The following is a 26319-nucleotide window of genomic DNA, read 5'->3' on the forward strand; positions in this document are numbered from 1 at the left end:
CTGGCTAATTTTCATATTTTTTTGTACAGATGGGGTTGTCATGTTGCCTAGGCTGGTCAAGGGATCCACTCACCTCAGCCTCCTGAGTAGCTGGGATTACAGGCATGCACCACCATGCCCAGCTAATTTTTGTATTTTTTGTAGAAACTGGGTTTTCTCATGTTTCCCAGGCTGATCTCGAACTCCTGGGTTCAAGCAATCTCCCTGCCTCAGCCTTCCAAAGTGCTGGGATTATAGGTGTGAGTCACCGAGCTTGGCTGATTGGTTTATTTCACTCAGCATGTTTTCAAAGTTCATCCATGTTACAGCATATGGCAGAATGTCGTTCCTTTTTAAGCTGCATATTCCATTGTATGTATAGGTCATATTTTGCTTATCCATTCACTCATTGGTGGACAGTTGGGTTGTTTTCATGTTTTAGCTATTGTGAATAATGTTGTTATGAACATGGGTGTACAAATATCCTTGGAAATGCTGCTTTCAATTCTTTTAGATATATATACAGAAATGGAATTGCTGGATTATGTGGTAATTACACATTGAATTTTTTGAGGAACTGCCACACTGTTTCTTTTTTGTTTGTTTTTGTTTTGTTTTGAGACAGAGTCTCACTCTGTTGCTCAGGCTGGAGTGCAGTGGCACAATCTCAGCTCCCTGCAGCCTCAAACTCTTGAGTTCAAGCAATCCTCCCACCTCAGCCTCCCAAGTAGCTGGGATTACAAGTGTGCACCACCACGTCTGGCTAATTTTTGTATTTTTAGTAGAGACGGGGTTTCAGCATGTTGGGAAGGCTGATCTCAAACTCCTGACCTCAAGTGATCTGCCCGCCCCGGCCTCCCAAATTGCTGGGAATACTGGCATGAGCCACCGCGCCTGGCCATGGAACTGCCATACTGTTTTTCATAGAGTTTATACCCTTTTATGCTCCCATCAGTACACAAGGGTTCTAATTTTTTCACATCCTCACCAATATTTGTTATTGAATAACCTTTTAATTTTAAGACCCATGTAATAATGTTGTATTTTGGAATATTAATCCAATTATTTTTGATCCTGGTAATCCCTACTTTTAGATTGTCCTGTGACTCCTCGATACTATTTGTAGTCTCTTCCGTGGTTAAAAAAAAAAAAGGGCAATCCTTTCACCAGTTATGAGGCTATTGTCCCCAGGAGGACATATGTAAGATAACATGTAGAGGGAGTCCTTGTCAGAAGGAACAAAGAGTGGAAACCCAGCCCCTGCTGGTCCTGATGGATGGTGGACAGGGGAAGAAAAATAGAGGTAGAATAGAGGGGGAAAAATGCTTGTCCAGGCTTTCCCTCCTCTGTGGGTGGAGGTATGGTAGGAGTGAGAAAGCCTGAAAACATTGTGTGTTGAGAGTAATGGTATACGTACTTGGAAAGGATATAAGCAGTGATCTGCTGGTAAATGTGTACAGCCATTTCTTTGAGAGAGAAAAACAGTTCTGATTTTGTAGCATTTTCCAATTCCCATGGTGTAAATCCTTCCACTATAGCTGATTTCAAGCTACCAATGTGAATTCACTAGAGTTGAGGGAGAGATGTGCAATAGCTCATCATTATGTAGTATTTCTGCCATACAGATATAATAATTGTAAATAACCTCGAGAGCATAGATAACAGTAAAACACAGTAAAAGAGTTTTGAGTATATATTGCCTTTGTTTTCAATGTAATTATTTGTAAGTTTATAGAACTTAAGTTTTAATAATGTTGTATTTAGCAACTGACTCACAAAAGTCGCTAAGTTACCAATCATTTTCATGAGCAAGCTGCAGCATGTCATTGGCTCCAAGTCTCAATGAGCAGAGCTCAGGAATGCATGTGTATTATTAGTGAAGGAAGTGGCTGGATACTCGAGCCTAAGGTGGTGATTCTGATTCCCCAAGACTCAGGGTGACATGCAGTGGATTCTAAAGTGCGAGGGCTCGGTGGGCCAGCCCAGGCCTGGAGTTTGAATGAAGAGGCATCAGTGTGCAGGAACTTCATGACTGGGTTCAGTGCCAGACCTGCAAACTTTGAAAGTGAATGTCATCATGAAGCCCACATGGCTGGATGGGTCAGGTTCTCCTCAGCTGTTACCTGTCCAGGGGCAGTCCAGGTAGCTATTCTGCAGGAGCATTGGCTAAGGGTCCAGAGCACCCTAGTTCTCATTTGCACCCCTCTCCTTATGAGATCACAGAAGCTCTGTTTCCAGAAGTAATTTGGAGAGAAGCAAGGGGGAAGGGAGGAAATCCAAAAGACTGAGCACTTATCCCAAAGGGACTCAATCATCTAAAAACACTAAATGGAAATCAACTGGGATTCCATCATACCTTAATACATTTAAGACATGATTACACAATACATTTATATATAAAACATTAATACATTTATGGATTGTTTTTCTTCCCCTGCTATTCAGTCAGGTGGACCATTGCAAGGGAGATCAGGGAGTTGCAGGAAATAAAGATATGGCAGTTTCTTTGCATCCCATGTGATATGGAAAATATGTGGCCCTGCTACACCCTCTACCTTTTTCTCCAGGTATCACCACCTGCGCCATCAATGAGTAAGATCAATTAAGCCAACATCAATGCTATGGTAATTTGGTTTGGGACTGTAGGCAGGTACTGTTTTTCTAATTGTTCTTTAAAATAAATGGGGACAATGAACTGAATGTTCAGTATTAGACGTAAGATGGTGCAGAGGGTGTGGGGGGCTGTGGCTTGAGTAGGACTGTACCGGGAGAGGGGTAATTAATGAGGCAGTGTAGTGAGCAGGGTCCCTGACAGAGCCCTGTAGTCTTGTTAGAAGAACATGAGAGGGAGACAGCACCAGGTCAGGTTCTCCTGAGAGCCCACTAAAGTGGAACTTTCATGTTCTCCTCAGGGACGTAAAGTAAATTTAAAGAGGTAGGATGGCACTGACTTTCTTCAAATTTAAATTTTATTAGTCGATTAGCTGTACTTTTTAAAATGTTTTATTCTGAAAATGAATTTTCCACAATAACGCAATTCAAAATGAGCTCATTTATCTGGCTTTTCTACAAAGGACAATTGAGACACTTAAGGCGAAATTCACTTATTCATCTCCATTTAAGAATGGAAAAAAAGTAACAGACTTCAGATATTGGTTAAGGTTAACAAAATATGGGAAGGCTCCTTTTTCTTTTCTTTCTTTTTTTTTGGTAGTCTCGTGTAAAAGCTTTACATTACTATGGATATTTTCTAGTAAGACACTTTTCTTTCTGACTTTCTTTATAAACCCATTTTTAAATTTAAAGGCACACAATAAAGCTTTACGCATTTATTAAAATATACACATTTTGTTAAATTTAGAACTTTCCCTTGGTATCTTGATAAATCAATATATTGTCAACACCACACATTTGAAAATAAAACACATTTCATAATACATCTGCATATTATTTCTTTCTTCACGATACACTAGATTGTACAGCGCACCAATGGGAATTAAAAACCACAAAACGAACAAACTTTAACAAATACAGCAATTTCATACCAAAAAAAGATAGCAGAGAACAATACTAGGAATTACCATCTGTAAATGCAAGTTGTACTTCTCAAGGACCAAACGAAAAAGAAACAAGTTAGTAAAATTTACAAGCTGTATTTATAACTTTGGATATGAATTAAACAGTAACATTTCTTTTCCACAGTGAGAAAAGCTAGAATGTGAAGTCCTGTCATCAGATGATGTGACTACGTGGAATGAGGACTATAGCTGCTCTCTTAAAAACCTGCAGCCCCCTCTCTCAGCCCAGACAGTTGAGGTATTTATGCACCATCATAACATTAATAGCATCTTTGCTTTGGAAAGTGGGGGTTTATGATTTCCAGGGTAAATCCTCGCCTTTGGGAGTGTGAACGAGACAAGTGTATCAGCAACTGCCAAGACCAATCAATAGATGTGCATGGAACATTCTCTTCATCCCCAAATCAGAATGAACACAGTCCTTTAAAGTCTGCACTGCAGGCGAAATTCACGACTCACAATTCCCTTTAGCCAATGTTACTGATGTCAGTGTCAAGAAAACTTAACAGAAAAAAAAAAAAAAAAAAGCACAGAGTGAGTTCCTACCATAAAAATCCAGGCTGCCCCTGTTTCCTAGCTCTAATATAAGCCATTTTCTTTCCTTATGTGTACCAACATGTACTAAATGTCCCAAAGAGTAAGAAATTAGAACTACCTGTTGTCCGAAGACCTTAAGCCCAAAGCTATCTGTGAAAGTCCTATAGGGATTTTGTAATTCTGTGTGTGCAGAACACAGTTAAATTATTATTATTATTATTTTTGAGACGGAGTTTTGCTCTTATTGCCCAGGCTGGAGTGCAATGGTGTGATCTCGACTCACCGCAACCTCTGCCTCCCGGGTTCAAGCCATTCTCCTGCCTCAGCTTCTCTAATAGCTGGGATTACAGGCATGCAACACCACACCTGGCTAATTTTGTATTTTTAGTAGAGATGGGGTTTCTCCATGTTGGTCAGGCTCGTCTCGAACTCCCGGCCTCAGGTGATCCACACGCCTCGGCCTCCCAAAGTGCTGGGATTACAGGCATGAGCCACTGTGCCCGGCCCAGTTTAATGATTTTGTACACTGTTTTAGTTGATACTGCAGAACACATATTCACCTTTGATGGGCTACAAAACTTCCACTCACCCCTTGTGGGTTCTAAGTCCTAAAAAAAAGAACACTCTATTTTCTTAGAGAAGTAATTTTGGCAAAAGGCAACTGCCTAGGTATTTCAGAATGATGCCTGCATTACTCAAGCACGGCAAGAAGAGGAAAGCACTTTAAAAAGGAACTTGCTCTTAAGGAGAAAAAAAAATTAAAACAGCCTTTCTTCTAAAAGTCTTAGAGAAAATAAAAGTAGGACATAGGACCAACCATTATGTACATGAAAGGGGCTTTTTGCTACCCATCCCCATTCCCAGTGAGAAATACTATGTAAACTCCTTGGTGAAACTTCAGCTTTCTGGTTCCTGCGTGTGGTGGGGCCTGCGGTTTGGGATGCTGTTTCTGCACTTGCTCACTGTTTAATTTCAAATACTCTTTCGTGGCCAGGCCGCCACTGGTTACCTGCTGGTGCCTCTCTCTCTTAGGATCTCCAGAGGTCTTTGCAGACACATGGGTCCTCAGTTTCAGGGAGCTACACAGGTACAGGGGAAGCAGAGGCTCCGTGAAAACTTTGGATAGAAACATCTTCCTTGACCCGTCTTTTCCAAACAGCATGAAAATGGAGCGCTGGCACACAGCCCTCGTGGTGACTTCTGGAGTGTGTTTCCTTTGCTCTCCTCTCTTTCCCCCCATAGGAAGTTAGGGGCACCTCTGCACTGCTCACTGACCAGAGGCTTATACTCCAATAGTGGACCCCTACCTGCTGTGTAGACTGTAAGCAGACCCCCGCTCTGGCTTCAGACACATTTCCTGAGTTCTGACTTTTCCACACAATAAGACATTCTAATCTGAGATTCATAATTAGGTAAACCTGTGGCTGGCTCTCCGCGGACTTTCCTCTGACATCTTGGGCCCCTGGTAAAACCTAGTGCGAAAGGGGACGGCAATTTTCCCCAGTCTTCTATGTGTATTTTCAACCCGATGTAGCTTCTGTTTATGTTGCAGATAAGAGGTGGTTCCTTGTAAGGTAGACTTCCGACAAATGTTGGATGTCTAACAAATGTTGGATTTGTCTTCCAACAAAAGAAAGGATGTCAGGTTTACCAACCCTTTTCAGCAGAATACAGGAGAGAGATTTCTTTGAAGGAGTTTGTGTTTTGTTTTCCAATAATTACTAGATTTATATTCTGGCTGACCCATAGATTCTGAAGAAGGATGGACTGTTAAATTCAACAACTCCCTTCTGCCCGCCATTTATTTAAACAGATTTATCATGACCATTATGTAGGCATTTGATTAGCTACTAGTTTGTTACTAAGAAGTAGAACTGGCACACGCCTATAATCCCAGCTACTTGGGAGGCTGAGGCAGGAGAATAGCTTGAACCCGGGAGGTGAAGGTTGCAGTGAGCCAAGATCGTGCCGCTGCACTCCAGCCTGGGTGACAGAGTGAGACTCTGTCTCAAAAAAAAAAGTAGCACTCAAGCTCAGTAAAACCTGGAGCTGAGGTTTTACTGTTTAGATTAGATAGATATAAAAAGTTGTTAGATTTGGTTGTTGAAACCTATTGTTGAAAACTTTAAAGTGGCTGTTAAATTGTGTTGCCTGTCCACTTATTAAATGGCTGTATTTTCTTAGGTTAATGATGAATGCAGACACAGGACTCAAAGTACAGCTATTTTTCCCTTTGATTTGTTAAATCAACTTGGAGTGTACATGTGGCTTGTTAGTTCCTTGCATAGGCAAGGAAGCCACCGTCTCAGCTTTCTTAAAGTTCAGCCTTCCCGGATTCATACTTTGGTCAGTTCCCCAATTATTTCCCACTCTCTCACCCGAAGAAAGTCAGCCAGCTCAGTGTGACATTCAAGTCTCTCTGTGAGTGAGCCCTCACCTGCCTTCCTAGCATTATTTCTTATTGTTGCATGTGTAAGTCATGCATACATCATGTGCTCCAGGCAAACTAGCTCCTTGCTTTCTCTTAATGAAGGCACAGCACAAATTCTTAGTCAGAGGACCACAAACTAGTAGACCTTATTCATGCCGATCCTTTGCTTGGCATGCCTTTGTCTCATTTCTACTTGATAAAATTCTACCCACTTCACAAGTTCCAACACAAGTGTGACATTCTTTATGACCTTTCCAGAGGAAGAAGGCCTTCTTCATATTTGAACCCCCACAGCACATTACAAGTCCTTCATCTTACCTGACACATTCACTATTGTTCTTTATTTATATATCTCATTTCCCCTATTTCATTTTTCTTTTGAAGAGACAGGGTATTCTTCTGTTACCCAGGCTGGAGTACAGTGGCGTGATCATAGCTCACTGCAGCCTTGAACTCCTGGGCTCAAGTGATCCTCCTCCCTCAGTCTCTCAACTATCTGGGATCATGGGCACATACCACCACACCAAGCTCTATTTCCTCTGTTTCTTAAGAGCCGGATTTTTATCTGACTTACGATATCAATATCTGCCATAGTACATAATAGGCACTCCACAAATAATTGTTGAATAAATATTTCATTTTCCTCCAATTCATTCATTCTGTCAATCATCAGGTATTTCTTGAATACACACTATATGCCAGGCACATGTAGCTAGCAAAATCTAGGTTTGAAGCTTACCTGCAGATTTTAATGATCTATGCTATTTCAAACCTCTGCCCGCATGGGGAAAAATTTGTTCTTATCATGCAGAAGTACTTCTTCTTGTCATTACCACTAATTCTATTATTTTTCATGGTGCCACTCATTGGCAAACTTAGTAAAGCATATCAGGGTTCTGCATTTATGCACTAAATATACATCTAGTTTTGTCTTATCCTTTCTGTTTCTATTTTTATTGGCCCTGAGTTCCTCACTTAATTTTTGTTTTGTATTATATATATTTTAGTAGCTGCCTCAAATTCTTTTGAAATGAAGCAGAGAGCCAATAAATAAGTAGAATGAAATCTGAAAAAAATCAGGTAATTGGCTCCAAACCACAAATCCACACAATGAAATCTCACTCGGAGAGTTTTTGCTATTCAGAATTCAATAAAATGTAGGTCTTCCTTGGACTCCCTTCAAGGGGTAAAGTTTCTAAGATAATTATAAGGTGATCTTACTTTTAATGTGGTCCCACAAATACATCGTTTAGAAACCTGTTAAGCAAAGAGTAATATTGTCATTCTAGTGATTGATGGTATTTGAAAACTGCGTTGTAAAATCTGGGACTGTTTCACAGAAGCTGGTAAACCTGAGGACAAACATGTCTACGTACCTGAAAATACTTTTTCTATCTTAGTGATTTTTTTTTTAAACTAAGGTTGCTAGGGAGGTGATTTATCAACTTTAGAAAAATAAAGGGAGCTAAGCTTAAAATATACTAATATACTATTTGGGAAAAATGGCTCCTGAAATGAGAGTGGTTAATAGAATCTGCACAAAATCAATAGCAATGGTGTTAACCAAAGCATACATTTTCCATTCCCATCCTATAGAAATTGCATTCATCTGCCACCAGGCTATTGTTACTTTAATACTTAAACCTCATTAGTAAAAGGAAGCTCTTTCACCCATGTTAAGATTTTGCTATTTTGCACTCCTATTTCTCTATTCTCATGTTTAATGAATACAACCCCACCTCATCTATCTAGATGTGTATCAAGCTTAACAGATTCTATTTAAACCAGGCAGATTTGTTGAGTCCTATAGCCAATTCAAAACTTTGTTTTCAAAAGATGACTGATAATTAGTTTATAATTAATTCCCAATGCTGTATTTCACAGAGTAGGCACTGTATCTTTATGGTTAACTCTAGGGAAGAGAAAACATAGCATTGTCAAGCATGACATTAAAATGACAAAATGACCTCAGGAAATCAGAGTTCTAAACAATGACTACAGAAGAATAAAAAATATCTAGAAAATTGCAGTTATTTTAGTTTAATGGTATACATTGGCTATGATTACGATATGTAATTTATTTAAAGCATATTTTTTAAAAACTAGTTTCAATTGGTCTTTATACGTATGTTAAAACCCAGTGCATCAGCCTGGAGACTTGTCAAGTTTGTTGTTTTATCTGCATTTACCAGGCTCCAGTGCTGCTTATCCATGGACTGTAGCCCCCAAGGGCAAGTGCCATGCTTCTGTTCATTCCTGTCACTTAGCATTTGGTCTATTCTCAACCAGTGTTAGTTGAATGAAAAAATAGACTTTTACCTCCTTGCCATAATCCTAAAGCATGTCAAGACGGCATGAGCCTCAGCCTTTCAGAAATAACAGACTTGAGTGTTAGCGAATATGTTCTGGAAAACGTTTGGCATACTGATACATCCAGCAGAGAAAGGACAAGGAATTTCTTCTTTTGTCCCTCTTTCAGGAAATCCTCACAGAGATTTTATTAATAGCTTGATTAATTTTAATAGCTTGGTTAATTTTATGATAGCTTGATTCAAATTGTACCTTCACATACATTTGTACGCATCTCAGTGCAGCCACAGGAATTCTTGTAATCCAAGAGTAGAATTTATATTATAGCCCATGTGTGTTTTTTTCCTTTGCAAATTCTCTCATCTATTCTATTTCTGAGAAAATTCTTTTAATAGCCCCTTTTATGGCCCCAATTTACATCTTACCAGGTAGATATTTCTCTGGGCTTCAGTGAAACTAATCTGGGAAATAACAGGAAAAAAAATACACCTCTGAAAGTGAGCTACCCACAAGGAATAAAGTTCAGAAGTGAAATGTGATCTCATGGAATGCAACTACCTAAGTCGCTGTACTTCAGCCTATTTTGTTTTCAGAGTAGCACACACCAATCAAGTGGTTGCATATCTCAAAAACTACAGAATTTATAATTTTAGAAATGTGAAAGAGAATTTGCAATGTGATCTCAGTGGCTGGCTCACTTCTCCTTGTAAAGATTTTTATCTGATTATAAAACAAACAACCTATTTCTTCAAGGCATATCAGTGCCATGAAATCATGCTCCACCTTTGCCCTCTTTCATCATATCACCAGGAGCTGCAGTCTGATATAAGAGAGGCCATGACAGAGAGTTAATTTCTGCCAATGCCCTTCTGGCCTTCACTGCAAGATGTGGTTATTTAATTTTCTTCTGGGCATTTACATAGAGCTTTGATGGTGCTTCTTACCATATCACTGGGTCTGCATGACTGCTTTATGGTGAATCTGAAACCATTGGGAAAATGGTCTAGAGTCCCTGACCTTTGCTGGATCCTAAAATTATAGTTTGGAAGCTGTGAGAATGTTGGTGAATAAAAAGAAGCATGTGTCTTTTCCATGAATTAATTTTGGGTGAGATTGCAGGATAAAATGATGCTTGCTCAGGAAGTGCCAATGCCCACCTACCCACCCTGACCTCGAGGAGCAGCACTCAGCCTGACATGCCAAGAACAGAGCTTTGTCCCCATGTCTCAGGTGACTGAAATTCTGCCTTCTGCCCAGAGCTTCTGCTTGGGCTTCAACCAGCAAAGCAAAGACCTAGGAAACATTTGCTACCATCAGCTCTGGTGGTTGCACCTAAGATGGAATTTCATATAGCCTCTTGTTTATTTATTTATTTTATTTAACAAGGCGACCAGTTAGGGGACCAGGTTAAGCCCTTCAACAGAACTATCCTGAAGAGCAAAAGTAGCAAATGACAGGCTATGACTAGGGATTGAATTTGGGGAAGGCTGGATTTGTGAAATGAGAGCCAAAAAAGTTTTCACCTTCTAGCCCACAGGTTAAGTTACTGAAAATCAATCATCGCCATTTCTACCCACTTGTGTGTTTCTCCTACTCTGGAGAGTAATCTAACTCATCATTTGCAATCAGGGCCTCTGAGTTCTGTTTGTGTTTGCTTTTGCTCTTCGCTTTGCTACTTGTCCGGCTGTTTGCCTTCGCATCTGACATCTGTTGGTAATAGAAGCCTTTGTCTTCGGTGGGCCCGCCCCAGTCCTCCTGGCTCTCGCCCTCTGTGGCGTAGGAGAAACCCTCCTCCACTGAGAAGGGGTCATCCACGTCGTAGCGTTGGTACGTGCTTTGGTGCAGGGCCTCTTCTCGAGCGCTGATTTCCAGGGTGCTGTTCCAGATGCCATATCCAAAATAAATCAGCAGACCTGTGGGGCCAGGGGAAAGGTACAGGTGAATAAGCAATTGCTTTGGGATCCTGGGACTAGCAGAGAGACCACCTTCAATGATGAAATCAAAGCTGGGAGGGCGGGGAAGGGCGGGAATGTATTTTCTTTGGTTTATGTGGTGTTTTGAAAATACTTGAATTAGATGCCTTTTTAAAATTGGGAGATCTTGCGTTAAGTAACCCATATTTACAGATTTTCCTAAAAGAGTCGGAAGGTCTGACAACCCTGCATCCACATTTCTACATAGTGATTTTTGGCTGGTGTTGAGAACTGGCTGCCTCTTTAGACAGGATACGGGGTCTCTAGGTTACCTCAGTCCCTACCTCCCATGCTGACATCCGGCTCATTACACTCATATAGCTGCCAGCCAAGAATTTGCATTTTCTACCCTGGGGTGAAATATTTATGGATCAGCAACAGTTTATTCCCAACCTTCTTATAAGATTTGGTTATTCTCTGCCTCCACTTAGGGACTCCATCTCTTGTTTCACCTCTTAGCAGCATGCATATATTATCCTGTGATTTACCTTGACATTTTACACTCACTAAAGGCGTAATATATCATGGCCACTCCAATCTGCCTGCTTTCTTCTGTGTGCTCTCAGAGTGTTTAGTGCATGCTGCTATTATGTCCCTTAGAACATCTGTTGTGTGATTATCCGCACAGGGTCGTTTCTATTTTATAGACTGCAGAAAATTGGCACTTAATGTTTGTTGAATGAATGAGTGAGAACTCCTGATAAGCATGAAATGTCCCATGCAACCTCTGTGTTGATGTCATCCCAATCAAAGGAAAGAAATTTGTCCCCTTGTTAATATGTAGCATTCATATATGCTAATGTTTCATTTCTATGATTTAAAAAACATACATAAAAGTCATTTATGAGTCCCCATTTTCTTTTTCTTTTCTTTTCTTTTTTTTTTTTTTGAGACAGGGTCGCACTCTGCTGTCCAGGCTGGAGTACCGTGGCATGATCTCGGCTCACTGCAATCTCTGCCTCCTGGGCTCAAGCGATTCTCCTGCCTTGGCCTCTCGAGTAGTTGGGACCACAGGCGTGTGCCACCACGCCCAGCTAATTTTTGTATTTTTGTAGAGATGGGGTTTCACCATATTGCCCAGGCTGGTCTCAAACTCTTGGACTCAAATGATCCGCCTGCTTCCACCTCCCAATGTGCTGGGATTACAGGCATGAGCCATCAGTCCTGGCTTGAGTCCCCATTTTCTATCTTGAATAGACTGTGAAGGTTCAGGGCCTGGAAGTCTGAGAACTATAACCTTGGAGTCCATAGAACATGATAAGTAAGAGTGTGGGCTCTGTGTTCAAATCCTGCCTCCATCACTGTTAGCTGTGTAACTCTGGTCCCATTACTTAGCCTCTCTGTTCCTCAGCATTCTTTGTAAAACCATGAGAGCTATAGCAACCCTCTTAACATGGGAGTGCTTGAGGATGAAATGAGGTAACTGATGGTTCTCAACCCTGGCTGGCTGCATTTGAAAGTCACTTCGGGGTGTTTTTTGAACCACTCTGATACCCTAGCCCCATCCTGGAGATTCTGATTTAATTAGCCTGCAGTATAACCCAAACATAGGTATGTTTTTAAAACTCCACAGGTGATTCCAATGGTCAGAGTGTCCCTGAGATAATGAACTGTGCCTGATGGGCACAGTGTTCCACAGCCCACTCAGCCCACACTATGGCCTAGGCACTGGGGTCCATACAGTATGCAACCTCCTTCCCCGGCCCTAACATCCTCTTCTGAGTAGCACCAGTCTCTTTGACTTTGCTAACCCTGCAGGCATCTGCTGGGCTGGTTTGCTTAGAACTGCAAGTCAAGCCTGCTTTGCTGCTGTGGTGCTTGAGAAATCTTGTTCTCTTTTGAATTTGAAGTGTGCCTTTTTAAGCTTGGATTTCTCCCTCCTTGTCTCAAATGACTTTGTCCCTCCTCCCTCCCACACTCCCCAGTGAAATCAACTTTCCAGGAGCCAAAGTAAGCAGAGATTTATAGTCCTAATTGGTAGTAAATCCTAGAGTTAATTATTTGCAGATGTAGCTATTAGTGCTCAAATAGTGATTTCATCTTTTAAAAGCAGCGTATTTACTCTTTCTTGTCTGTAGGTGGGGGGTGGCCGTGGGGGATGGTTATTATCCTTGTGTAGAACAGGACATCACATTAAGGCCTCTTCTAAGAGTGCCATCGTGCTGGTTCTTGGAGAATGCCTCTGTCTGAAGCATGGGATCTTCACTCATGACATCATGACATCATGATGAGTGAGTTTGACATCACTCATCACTGGTTTGTTGATTCCAACAGACCTGTCCCTGCCCTCACAAGGTATTTTGGGTGTCAGGTAGATTCATATTATGGGAATTCTCTAAAAACCTTGAATCATAGATATTTAGAGCTGGAAAAGATGCTATAGATCACCTATGCATTGGGATCTGAGAATGGATTTCAGGCGACCAGGCAGGACCTGTGCAAACCTCCTTTTGCACAGCTTTGCTTTTTTGCCATCTTTTCTTCTAGACATCCAGGCAGATGCCAAATATTGCCTCCTACTCCTGCTTGGTACCTATTATGCCAATTCTTTCCTTTCTGATGCCCTTCTCTGACTTTGCTTATAGATGAGTCATTTCCCTACTGAACTTAATACCATCTTTTTCTTTTCCCTTTGCCCCAAACGTCTCTCCTCTGCCACCACAAAGGTCATTGCTCAGTCACTGGTTTGACATCACTCATCACTGGTTTGTTGATTCCAACAGACCTGTCCCTGCCCCCACAAGGTATTTTGGGTGTCAGGTAGATTCATATTATGGGAATTCTCTAAAAACCTTGAATCATAGATATTTAGAGCTGGAAAAGATGCTATAGATCACCGAAAACCTTCATTTTACAGAAGAAGAGACAGAGGCTAGGAAAGAATAAATGACTTGCCTGGGTCTGAGAAGGAGAGGAACCAACTTTATATATGGAGGGAGAGAAGTCTCTTGCGTGTCTAGTCCTTCACACCTCCTCTCCCCTCCCCCAGGCTGGTTTACAGACTCTGCCCACTGCAGTAAATATGTGGTAAGAGGTTAGGTTTACATGTGTTCTTTGGGAGTGGCCAGGCCTGGAACGAACGTGCGTGTGTGTGTGTGTGTGTGTGTGTGTCTGCGCGCTCTCACATATTGACTGGTTACTTTTTACTTTGTGAAGACAATCCATGGAAACTTGCCACATAAATATTTATGGGTCTTTTCATGTTTACCCTGAACCCCCTGGAGTTTCAAAGGTGTGTCACTGTGTCTTCAAAAATGCATTTCAAATGTGAGTTCTGTGAAACAAGAAGTGACCATGTGCATGCAGCCTGGTAGAGTAAATAGTAGATGCAAAGCCATTCCCCTAGGGCTTGGCATTCTGTGTCTTTCTTGCTGGCCCTTGACTCAATTCAGGAAAAGTGGTGTGAAGCTAAGAAGGATTGGAGAAAAGAAAAATGGAGGGGGACAAAGAAACAGAGGGGAACAGATGAAGGGAGGGAGGGAGAGAGAGAGAAGAGAAGAGAAACGTATTACCATCTCTCCCACATAAACAAGGGCTTTGTGTCGGAGGAGTAAACAGAGCTGCTCCACGCCTCCTGCGTGGAAGCAGGGTGTTTTGTTTCTGCTCCTTTTTTTAGTTGGCTTAGAGAACGAAGCACGAGGTAGTTTCTGAAAAATCTGTGGGGGTTCTGGGAATCCTGAATCATCAAAACTAAACTTCACAAAGCATTTCTGTGTGCTGGGTTAGGATAATGATGGATCGTTGATGTTGCACCTTTGTCCCAAGGAGCTCAAAATGTTACACAAACGGTATCTTATTTTGTTTAGACTCCCTTTAACCTGTCTGGGAAGGTGTGTGTGTGTGCGTGTGTGTGTGTGTGTGATTATGTGCACTGCACACTTCACAGACAGGACAACAGGACAGTGGGCACAGAAAACATAAGGGAGGGTCCACAGCCACACAGTGAGCAGGTGGACAGTGAATCCTTCCAGGTCTCCCCATGCCCTAATCCAGGGTGCTTTTATCCCTCTTACATCTCCCATCTACCAGGGATGGAAAACAATTCGGCTTAACGTTTTACTTGGAAGAACATATACAAAAGTGGAGTGAATAGGATCATGAATCACCAACTCCCCTCACGCTCCCTCCCCTGACCCCTTCTCTACAGATTGTTTTGAAACAAATCCCTTCTATCATAGATTTAATTTGTAAATATTTGAGTATGCATCTCTAAAAAAAAGTAGTATCATCACAACTAAAAATTAATAATAATTTCTTAATATTATCTGATATCCAGCAGCATTAAAATTTATCTAAATTATTACATGTGTGTGGAAAACTCTTCACCTTATGAGGCTACACACATATTCCCATGATGCCATCATTGCTTGAAGTAGTTTTTGGGCACTGCTAATCAAGATGGTCACTGGGAACGGCATCATATTCTTTTGTAAACTCTTACAGAGGGCAATCTCATATCTTTTGAGGGTGGATTTGATTTTGCTATAAGCCAGAAGTCATTTGAAACCAAGCCTCAAGAATAAGATGGCTGATTCACAAATAATACTATTTATTCTATTTGGATATTTAATTCTGCTGTACCTTAAAAGCAGATAACTTAGATCCATTGCTTTGTAGTTACATAACTTATGTCAGTAAGAAACTAAAGGCAGGTGTGATGTTAAAAATCAGAGGGTGTCAGCCTTTGCGCTGCAGCAGTGTCCTGGAGGCTCCTCTGTGGGGCTGGAATTATTTTTTTTGAGTTGATGGGTCATGGTGGGGGTGCCTGGTGTGTGCAGGAAAGTGACTAGTTAGCAGTAAACACAGTAGTGTTTCAATATTCTGGCTGGGCATGGTGGCTCACGCCTGTAATCCCAGCACTTTGGGAGGCCAAGACAGGTGGATCACCTGAGGTCAGGAGTTCAAGTCCAGCCTGGCCAACATGGTGAAACCCTGTCTCTACTAAAAAAAACCAACAATAATTAGCCAGGCATGGCGGCGGGCACCTGTAGTCCCAGCTACATGGAAGGCTGAGGCAGGAGAATTGCTTGAACCCAGGAGGTGGAGGTTGCAGTGAGCTGAGATCATGCTGTTGCACTCCAGCATGGGCGACAGAGTGAGACTCCATCTCAAAAAAAAAAAAGTTTCAATATTTTAACACAGACATGGTTGGACTGGGGCACGTGGGCTGCATGCCTGCCCTGGTCAAAGGTAATGGTGGTTAGTCTTATGAAAGTCTGTTTGCAGGCCGGGCGCGGTGGCTCACGCCTGTAATCCCAGCACTTTGGGAGGCCGAGGTGGGTGGATCACGAGGTCAGGAGATCGAGACCATCCTCGCTAACACAGTGAAACCCCGTCTCTACTAAAAAATATAAAAAAATTAGCCGGGCGTAGTGGTGGGTGCCTGTAGTTCCAGCTACTAGGGAGGCTGAGGCAGGAGAATGGCGTGAACCTGGGAGGCAGAACTTGCAGTGAGCCGAGATTGTGCCACAGCACTCCAGCCTGGGTGACAGAGCGAAGACTCCGTCTCAAAAAAAAAAAAAAAAAAAAAAGAAAGTCTGTTTGCAGTGACGGGAAATATTCAAAGGGAGGCTTTGGCTTCTATTCTAGACAGAAGTTCCCCAGTGGAAAATGTGTCTATGAGAAGTTCAGGCTAGACGAGATCAAGAATCATGCCTTTAGCAATTGAATGGGCTTTCTTTATGATATTAAACACTTTGTGGTTGTAATGCACTTTATAAAAAAAAAAGCACTTTCTCATCCATCATCCCAGGGAAGTTAAGAACTGTGTGATAAATCAGTAATTGAAATAGCACTGGGACTCATATCTCTTAACTCTAACCTGAGGGCTGTTCCTGTCCCACCAGGGACAGGTTTACAAAAGCTAAGCTTGCCTTCGTATACTAGGGTACCTTGGCATCAGCAGGTGACACACCTGCTCACCCACCTGTGTTTATCCATTCTGTGCAAATTAAGCAAATGACCCCAAACCTACAAGTAAGAGAGGTGGGAAAGGGGGGTCTTGATCATATAGGAGAAATCCTAGAACAAAAACTCAACTCTGAAGAGACTGGGTAATGCAAACAATAACAGCATATTTCCAACTCTGAGGGCACACACTTAGGTTGCAGACCAGGTCCCCTATCTCCAGAGTTCCTGGGAACTCCCTGTCCTCTCCATGAAGCTCCATACACAGAACTGAGAGAGGTGAGCCACCTGACCTCATGCTGGGTGGAGCTGCCTCTTCCTGGGGTGCACTTTCCAGCAGGAAGCTCTGCCCACTGCAGATAGCTGAGGCACTTTGTTATGCCCAGAGGGCTTTTATTTTGACTACTCTGGGATCAACTTTCCAAAACAGACATTTGCCAAAGCAGAAAGGGACACTGGGTGGTAATGAGAAGCTATGCTTCCCACCCACCTCAATCCCCACCAACTCCCACTATTGCTGATTATTTTTTAAAATACCACCATGAGTCTGTTGACTATAATAACAACAAGGCTTGTTTAATATGGTGTGGCCAGGAAGAGCAGGCTTAGGATGAAGTTGGGCGGAGATTCTCTCCATGACCCTGCAGCTAATCTAATGGGAAGTCATGCTACTTTATGTCTCAGTTTCTCATCTGCAAAATGGGGTTGGGGATGCTTATTTTATTTGAGGTATATAATGGCCATGAGAAGTAATGCAATCTTGTTAAAGAATATGAAAAAAACCTAGTAGTCTGAGCCAGAAATTCTAACTCAACAGAAACCCAACAGATACATGTCCGCGTGTCCACCAAACACATGTACAAGAATGTTCACAGCAGCTCTGTTTGTAACAGCCCTCAACCAGAAACAACCCAAATGTCCCTGGACACTAGAATGAATAAATATTGTGGTATATTAACACAGTGGGAGACTAGACAGCCACAAGAACAAACTGAAACTACAAGCTACAATGGGCGTGAATCTCACAAACATAATGTTGAGGGAAAGAAGGCAAACATCCCCTCTCTTGTGGCTTGAATTCTGTTCCAAGTAAGCTGCGCATGCCAGCTCTGTGCCCTCCACCTCTTCATTCTTTGGGATCACAGGAGAGCCAGTGTCTCAGCTGCCACTGATTGCAGAGTCCTGTAAGTGCTCCGCCCGCTCTGCGTCCGGCAGTGCACCTCTGCCAGCAGACAGCCTCACGATTGCATGATCCACCTCCACACTCTACCTTCACCCTCCCTCCTTGGAATCCCACCAGCCCTGTTGCCAACCTCATCCTGGCCTTCAGGATTATTCTTGCTCGTCTGAGCACAATTTTGACATTGGAAGAGCCTGTTGTTTTTTCCTCTGCCTCCAAGGAGAATTTCAAGCTTATTTATGGGACATGTCATCAAGAATTTAGTTATCAGGTCCCAATTCATCGCTCTTTCCTTCCCTCCTCTTCTTTTTCTCACCTGGCTGCTTTGGGTCAATTTCCAGTTGGATTTCAGATAATAGCTCAGGTATAGACCATGAGGTGTGTCTTCTCTTTGGGATATTTCTATTTTGAGATAGGATTCATGAGGTTCATTGCCCATATCACAAGTCCTGTCCTCTAAATCTACAGACAAGAATTTGATTTCCTCAGAAAGACTGAAAAAATTCCTACATGGCAAATCCCATGGTAAGGGCAAGCTATTCTAACAGGTGGTTACTTTATAATAAAAACCCACAGGGAACAGCAGGCCCGAAGGATGCCCTGGAAGATACCATGGTGCAGCATTCTCACTGAGCCCCGGCTAGTTTCATGTTCCCTGAGACTCTACCCAACCACTTGAGAGGTTCTTTCACAAAACTGCATCAGCTAAAAGGAAAATGAAGGCTGCTTTGTGCTCACTTTACTGGGATTAATACACATTTGGTGTTTGTATTCCTTTTCTTGTCTGAAGGAAAAGAAACATGTGCTGGATAATCTTGTTGGGGCTTGTGCCTCGTTTTACTCTGAGTTGTGTTCTTCTGAAGGTCAAAAGCTTAGCAAAACATTGTTACAAAAATGCCGTAATTAAGATTTATTTAGAAAAGCTTGGATAAAAAAATGTGTCTTAAGAAGATTATCAAGTTATGACTCAGCCTAATCATGTAAGTCTTCAGTTTCATAAGCGGCTCCATTTAAAAATATCTCTACTGTTTTCCCCCAGAAAGTTACACTATGTATAGAGAGATTAAGAAAAATCTGATATCTTGGAGGCTCAGAAGTTCAGAGGTGACATATTTATCTTATAAGACCATTAAGGATTTTATAGCCAATTTGGGATTGTGGGTTGGATATATTTTATATATGCAAAACATAGTTTTTGAAAAACAAGTCTTTGTAATTAAATTGTCTGCCGTGCTTGATAAAACTATTCTCCCCTTAGAGCAGTGTCCTGCATTCGAGTCAGCTGGAGGGCTTGTTAAACCCTAAATTGCTCTCAGAGATTCTGATTCAGTAGACCTGGGGTGGAGTTCAAAAATCACATTTCTTTTTTTTTTTTTTTTTTTTTTTGAGACAGAGTCTTGCTCTGTTGCCCAGGCTGGAGTGCAGTGGCATGATCTTGGTTCACTGTAACCTCTGCCTCCAGGGTTCAAGAGATTTTCCTGCCTCAGTCTCCCGAGTAGCTGGGATTACAGGTGCCTGCCACCACGCCTGGCTAATTTTTGTATTTTTAGTAGAGACGGAGTTTCACCATGTTGGCCAGGCTGGTCTTGAACTCCTGACCTCAGGTGATCTGCCCGCCTTGGCCTCCCAAAGTGCTGGGATTACAGGTGTGAGCCACCACGCCCAGCCTCAACATCACGTTTCTAACTAGTTCCCCGATGACATCGATGCTGCTGGTCTGGGGTCACACTTTGAGGACCATTGATCTAGATCATTGTCAACTTGGCTGCCTATTAAAATTACCTGGGGAACTTAAAAAAAATTCCTCAATACTTGGCCACCAGACCAATTGAATCAGAAAATCTCTTTTGTGGGAGCCTGGGCTTAGAATGTTTCAGAAGCAACCCAGGGTGATACTGATGTGTAGCTAGGGTTGAGAATCTTTGTTCTGGGTGAAACTTAGTCATATAGCAGCCTTCACAAATCATGATACTAAAGCAGTTAGCAGCAGGTGCCCAGAAATACTAGCAGTCCTTCCCAAATGTGGTTTGTGGGCTGTGCATCAGAATCACTGGGTGCTTGTTGAACTGCAGACTTCTGTGCCCTCTGGCTGGCCAGCCCCACTCTGCAGGGTGGCATTCTTCTGAGTCAGTGAGTAGCAGTTTCTGGAGGGAGTTTGGAGTTTGTGCTATCAGCAAGATTACAAAAGGCGCTCAGGGAGTTTTCCTCTGCCTGATAGCTGGAAGGGCAGCCTGAGTCGCTGCAGGTTCACATCGTGCTTTGGCATATGATAGCCAGTCTGTCCCTACTTGTGGACAACAAATCATTTTAGATTTTTAAAAGAAAGGCAGGAAATACATGTTTCTTATTGCTTTTCTCAACATTTTCTCATTTAAGCCCCAAAGAATAACCAGGTCAAGGCTGATAAAATTATCTGCATTTTTACAGATAAGTAAACTGAGGCCCAAAGAAGTTAAGTAAATTTCCTAAAGTCACAAGACAAAGGAGGGGCGGAGCTGTGATTTGAAGTTGGTGCTGTTTGACTCCAAAGGTAAGGGCCCCTGCCACCTGACTGTTTTTGCAAAATGCCTCTGGTGCTTCAGGAGCCATAAATATTCTGCAGAACTGGCTATAGAGTTTTCAATGTAAAATGAAAACATGGGTCCTCTTGTTCAGAAATTATTAAGAATTCAAGATGGCAGCAGCAGAGCATTAAACCAAGCATGGGACCCTGTGCACAGCTGTGTGCCCATGAGGCCAGCCCTGATGCTATGTGGTAGGCTCTATCGAACGTTCTAATGAAATGAGTCTGCTCAGAGGCACCTTGGTGGGGTAGTAAGAGCCCCAGATTTGAGCATGGGCATACTGAGTTTTAGTAATAGCTCTTTGAATAACTTCCTGTTGACTTTGAGCACATTATTTAACTTCTTGGAGGTTCAGTTTAGTCATCCATAAAATGGAGAGAGGGAGAAGTGGGAAGGTGGTGGACTACATCCGTATTTCTCCAACTCCAGTTATTTATATACCACATTTTTAGTATATAACCATTTAGGCTATAACCATGGCCTCTGGCCCCACACTCCCTGGGTTCTAATCTTGGCTCTGCTATATTCTAGCTATGTGACCTCAGACAAGTGCCTCAGTTTCTTCATCTGTAAAACAGAGATTGCTGTGAGGATTACATAAATAAATAAGTAAAGCCCTCAGAATAATGGCGGATATGTGATAAGCACGATACAAGTGCTCATTATTACTATTCCTATGACTCATACAGTACCTGTACTAGTAGTACTAACGTTTTTTCTTTAATACGACTCACATATTAAATTTAAAAAAGTCATCTATAGTCTCTTTCCAAGTAATAGTATTTGTGAAATCACCAGATTCATGTGTATGTGTGGTTTTTCTAACCCAGGTGAAAATGTATAATAACATATTTTAAATGTACAATATTTTTAAAAGTTCATTCATATGCTTTCTAATACCAGTTGAAAATATTACCAATGGAATGGGCACCACACTGTGGGTAGCATTATACTAGACACTGAAGGCCCTTTTCAGCTTTAATAGTCTATGAATAAATAAGTCTATGTGTATTTGTGTCTGTGTCTTGAATAATTTGACAAATACATGACTGAAATATTTCTACCCAGTTCCATCACTTCTATCCAGAGTGGAATCTGCATTGGCTAGCTACATGTTCCAGTGGAAAAATGTTTAGAGATAAGAGATTGTATTTTTTAAAAGTTTTAAAATATTAATTTTTTTAAAAAATTTTTTTGAAATGGAGTCTCGCTCTGTCTCCCAGGCTGGAGTGCAGTGGTGTGATCTCAGCTCACTGCAACCTCCATTTCCTGGGTTCAAGCGATTTTCCTGTCTCATCCTCCCGAGTAGCTGGGATTATAGGCGCTTGCCACCACGCCTGGCCACGCCCCTAGAGATGGGGTTTTGCCATGTAGGCCAGGCTAGTCTCGAACTCCTAAACTCAGGTGATCTGCCCTCCTTGGCCTCCCAAAGTGCTGGGATTACAGGCGTGAGCCACCATGCCCAGCCAAGAGATTGTAAATGTGTTATAAAAAATGGTTAAAATCTTGATGAGTCAGTGGGGTCCTCTCAAGAAATCCTCCTGAAGTCTAACCAGGGGGACTTAGAATAGTGAAAAATTGGGACAAAATGCTTACAGGAAGCCATAGACCGGCCTTCAGAAGCAAGGAGTCAGGCCTCTGGGGAAGACACATGCCCTTTCCATTGGTTGCTACGTTTTTCCCCACTTCTTTCTATCTATGTCTTAACTTATAGGGCCACTTTGTATTCTAGCCCCTCCAAGTTTTTTCTGGCAATTCTGACTGGAAGTTTTCCTTTTTCCCCTTTGAAGAGTACTTTATAATAATTTAAGAAGTATTTTTGAGCACATACTGTGGGCACCCTGCTCCAGGCACGGAGGACACACATTGAACAACTGTATTCCTGACCTCTAGGAGCGGATGCACTGCCACTCATCATTAAGAGTTTCTGTGTGCTGGGTGCAGTGGCTCATGCCTGTAATCCCAGCACTTTGGGAGGCCGAGGAGGGCAGATCACGAGGTTCAGAGTTCGAGACCAGCCTGGCCAACATGGTGAAACCCCATCTCTACTAAAAATACAAAAATTAGCGGGGCATGGTGGCGCTCGCCTGTAATACCAGCTACTTGGGAGGCTGAGGCAGGAGAATTGCTTGAACCCGGGAGGCGGAAGTTGCAGTGGGCCATGATCAAGCCACTGCACTCCAGCCTGGGCGACACAGCAAGACTCCATCTCAACAACAACAAAAAAAACAAAACAAACAAACAAACAACAACAACAACAAAAATAGTTTTTTTGGCCTCTCTCGGGCTAAGTGACTCGTGTGTTTGTCTTGCCTCTCCTTTAGGCAGGGTTTACTCTTCTATTCCCCAGAGCTTCTAAAGATCCTCTTTAGCTAAGAATTTGTAATCAGAGACCCCCAGGGTTACCAAGTTGTTCAGAGGACATACAAATAGTGACTAAGGAACTTTAAAATGAGTCTCCCATTACACTTCTCAAGTTCTTACTAGCATCAATCCCCAGCCACCTCATGAACATCAGAGATTGTCCTAGATGATAAGCAAGTACTGCAAATACAATAGAAATGGATCACAAAGTAAAATTAGAAATCTTAGAAAAGGTACAGGACTTCTTGAAGTCCATGAAAGTGAGTTTAGAGAACAATTTGAATTCATACCCAAAATTGTAGACAAATGAGGACCTAACAGAGTCATATTAGTTATTACCAGCAGGAGAGAGAAAATCAGTAAGGATGGTGGCATGATGGGTACTTCCCAAGTGAATGGTTGGAATGTCAATAAATGAAGAAAGGACCTTGGGAAATATGAAAAACTTTTGAATATTTTACAAAAGTCAGTATGAAGTGAGAGACATTAAATGATGCCATGATTCAATTTTGTCAGAAAAATTATGCCAAAAAATCCACACTTAATTCACACTTTGTTCATTTAAAAATGAGAGCATAATTGCTATTTTAATTTAATTTTGTAAAATCTAAGATAAACAATTTTTCATTTTACAATTCTTAGTTTCTATGATAAAATTCCAACCAAAGGCCCTGACCCCAATTATACTATGCTATTTTTGTCCCCTTAAAAATGTGGATTCACTTTAAGTGGACTTTTTCTGGTATTAATTATCCTGATATAGAAAGAACTTTCAGTAATTCAGTAAAGCGATGGATTAATCAACATCATTTTTCCAGAACCAATGACTAAGAACATTACAGGCAGAAAGGGGACAACTGGCTTTATTGACTCTCAGGCGGAACACAAGGGTCCATAGAACCAGCCAGATTTCTCTAGGAACGGAGTTGCCTAGTCCATCTAGGAGGTAATTTTGGGATAAGCATGCTTAAGACCTTAAAAGGGAACTCTTAAGGCTCCAAAGGAAGTTGCTTACCCACAAAGCACCAGACCGCAAACCGGATCCATGTGATGGTGGAGAGCTTTAGCATGAGATAGATGTTCACCAGCATGGCAAAGGCAGGCACAAAGGGGAGGCAAGGGGCCATGTAGGGCAGCTTCTTGGGGTTCTCTGGCTGCTGCAGGATCACAAACACCAGGGTGCTGATCAGCAGCACCATCAGAACAACCAGAAGGATGGCCCACCAGCTCTGCTCTGAGATGTAGTCAGAACCAAAGATGATGAAGGAGCAGAAGATGAACATAAGGATGAAGAGCAGGAGCACGCAGATGGTCACCGTGTGCCCCGTCGCTGCTGTGGGCCGGTCCATTTTGCCTGGAAGGCCCAGCCGGATTCTCATGGTGTAATAATGAGGCCCGATCAGCTTCTTTAACTTGATGAGATAAATATTTTCGGATTCGTCAGCTTCTATGCCTGTAGTCATGTCCACGGTGCCGTAATTGGGGTGGTTGACGTTGTAGGTTGACTTGTCTGATTTCCCTATGAGCATCTCATTGTCTCCCAAGGATGGTAAGTTCTTGGCCCCACATGTGTTGGTGGCTGGGCCAGAAAATTCATCCCCTTCACTCACAGGAGAACAAGCTTCCTTCTCACAGTCAGCCAGAATGCCTTCCTTCTTCTTGGTGTGCTCCTCAGACAAGAACTTGACAAAACCATCAATGTCACTCTCAGGTTGGTATCGAAGGAGCAAGACACAGACAGAGACCAAGGTGTAGGCCAGGAGCGTGCCGATAGACATCATCTCTATCAGATCTCTCAAGCTGACCAACAGCGCGAGGAGTGCTGCCAGGAACCCCGACACGATGCAGGCCACCACTGGCGTCTCTGTGTAGGAGCTGACGTGAGCCAGGAACCTGCAGGGGCCGGGTAAGCAGAGGGTTAATGGTGAGCTACAGTGACCGATTCCAATGCAGCCAACATAGGTAGCTAGAACTATCAATAGGCTGGTGTGATTAACTCCTCCTGGTCCTGCTCCACCAATTTACTTCTGCATTCACTACTTTAAATCCAGCTGCTATTCCTACCCCGGGATTTGGTATATAATTAAAAGAGAATTCACTTTAAATCTTTGATTTTTTTTTTTTTTTTTTTTTTTTTTGGTGAGATGGAGTCTCACTCTGCTCACTCTGTCCCCCAGGCTGGAGTGCAATGGCGTGATCTCAGCTCACTGCAACCTCCGCCTCCTGGGTTCAAGTGATTCTCCTGCCTCAGCCTCCCGAGTAACTGGGATTACAGGCGTGCACCACTACGCCCGGCTAATTTTTGTGTTTTTAGTAGAGACAGAGTTTCACCATGTTGACCAGGCTGGTCTCAAACTCCTGACCTCATGATTCACCCACCTCAGCCTCCCAAAGTGTTGGGATTATAGGTGTGAGCCACCGTGCCTGGATTAGTTCTTTGATTTTAAGGCAAACTTCTTTAGTAAAGTTCCTAATCATTATGTAATGGGCAAGGTTGATTGAACCTAGGAGGTCTGTCTTTCAGAAACCTAGATTGAAGCCCAGGTTCTGCGTGAATAAGTGATGGTTGGAAGAAGTCATGGACCTGCTTGGGGGTCCTCCTGATCTGTGAACTAGCATCTTAGCATTCTCTTGGAGCTTGTTAGAAATGTATATTCTCAGGTTTCACCCAATACCTACTATACCAAAATCATAGTAGGGTGAGGCCAAGCAAACTGCTTTAAAAGACCTCCAGAGGATTCTGATTTATGCCAAAGCTTGAGACACCACCTATAACAAGAGTTCATGAATTTAGCTGGCAAAATAGCACAGTAATTGAGAAACTGTTCTCATAGATACCGGTTTATGTCCAGCTAGTTACTGACTGAAGAAGAGACCAAGAAGAGCGACTGAATGGCACGTGCAGTAGGCTCCCTCTCCCCTCCTTTCTCCTCCTGGTCCCTTATTTTTATGGCTCACACAAGACTGTAAATGTGCTTGAAGCCCCAGTATCTTTCCTCTTAGTTTCTTTGACAGCAGAAAAATCTTTTGGATGTGTGAAGTTGCCACGCCTCCATCACCTAGGCCCCTCTTGATCTGTTCGGCAACCTAATCACAGCAGCTCTGATCTGGTGATGGCTTCAGAGAGTATGCAGGGGAAATGAGTCAGAAGATGATGACTGCAGAGACAAAGTCCCTGAACCGGCCCCCTCTGCACACCTGAGAGCTCCTTGGCCTCCACAGTTTACTCCTTGCTTTGTGCACTTGAAGAGTGCCTTCTAAGCAGGCCCCTCATGCTGGAAACAAAGGGCTGAGGCCACATCCCCTTTGTACCATAGGCGGATGGGCCACTTCATGGCCAATGTAGGGGGCAAGAACTGCCAATATATTGGTGTGGTTAAAAGTCTGGTTTTTGGAGTCGGATGTTTTGGGATCAAATCCTGACCTGCCACTCAGTAGCTGAGGGATTTGTGGCAATTTTGTTTCACCTCTCTGAGTCCTAGTAGACTTCATATGC

At 42.5% G+C, this 26319-nt stretch overlaps 1 protein-coding gene and 1 long non-coding RNA gene across 2 annotated transcripts in view; one reads left to right on the forward strand and one right to left on the reverse strand.

Moving 5' to 3' along the window:
• Positions 1–817: 817 nt before the first annotated feature.
• SLC7A14 (solute carrier family 7 member 14) overlaps positions 818–26319 on the reverse strand; it is a 131712-nt gene continuing 106210 nt past the window's right edge. Inside the window, exons 7-8 of the mRNA XM_002814273.5 lie at positions 23839–24716; positions 818–10748 (exon numbers count right to left, since the gene is read on the reverse strand). Of these exons, the coding sequence (XP_002814319.1) occupies positions 10426–10748; positions 23839–24716 (1201 nt within the window). The 3' untranslated portion in view covers positions 818–10425. The remainder of the gene's footprint in view (positions 10749–23838; positions 24717–26319) is intronic.
• Positions 10646–26319, forward strand: part of LOC134761052 (uncharacterized) — a 38337-nt gene continuing 22663 nt past the window's right edge. The window contains exons 1-2 of the long non-coding RNA XR_010139300.1: positions 10646–10773; positions 20323–20425. This is a non-coding gene — a long non-coding RNA (uncharacterized LOC134761052). The remainder of the gene's footprint in view (positions 10774–20322; positions 20426–26319) is intronic.

This window comes from Pongo abelii, chromosome 2 (genome assembly GCF_028885655.2).
Source record: "Pongo abelii isolate AG06213 chromosome 2, NHGRI_mPonAbe1-v2.0_pri, whole genome shotgun sequence".
Lineage (NCBI taxonomy): Eukaryota > Metazoa > Chordata > Mammalia > Primates > Hominidae > Pongo > Pongo abelii.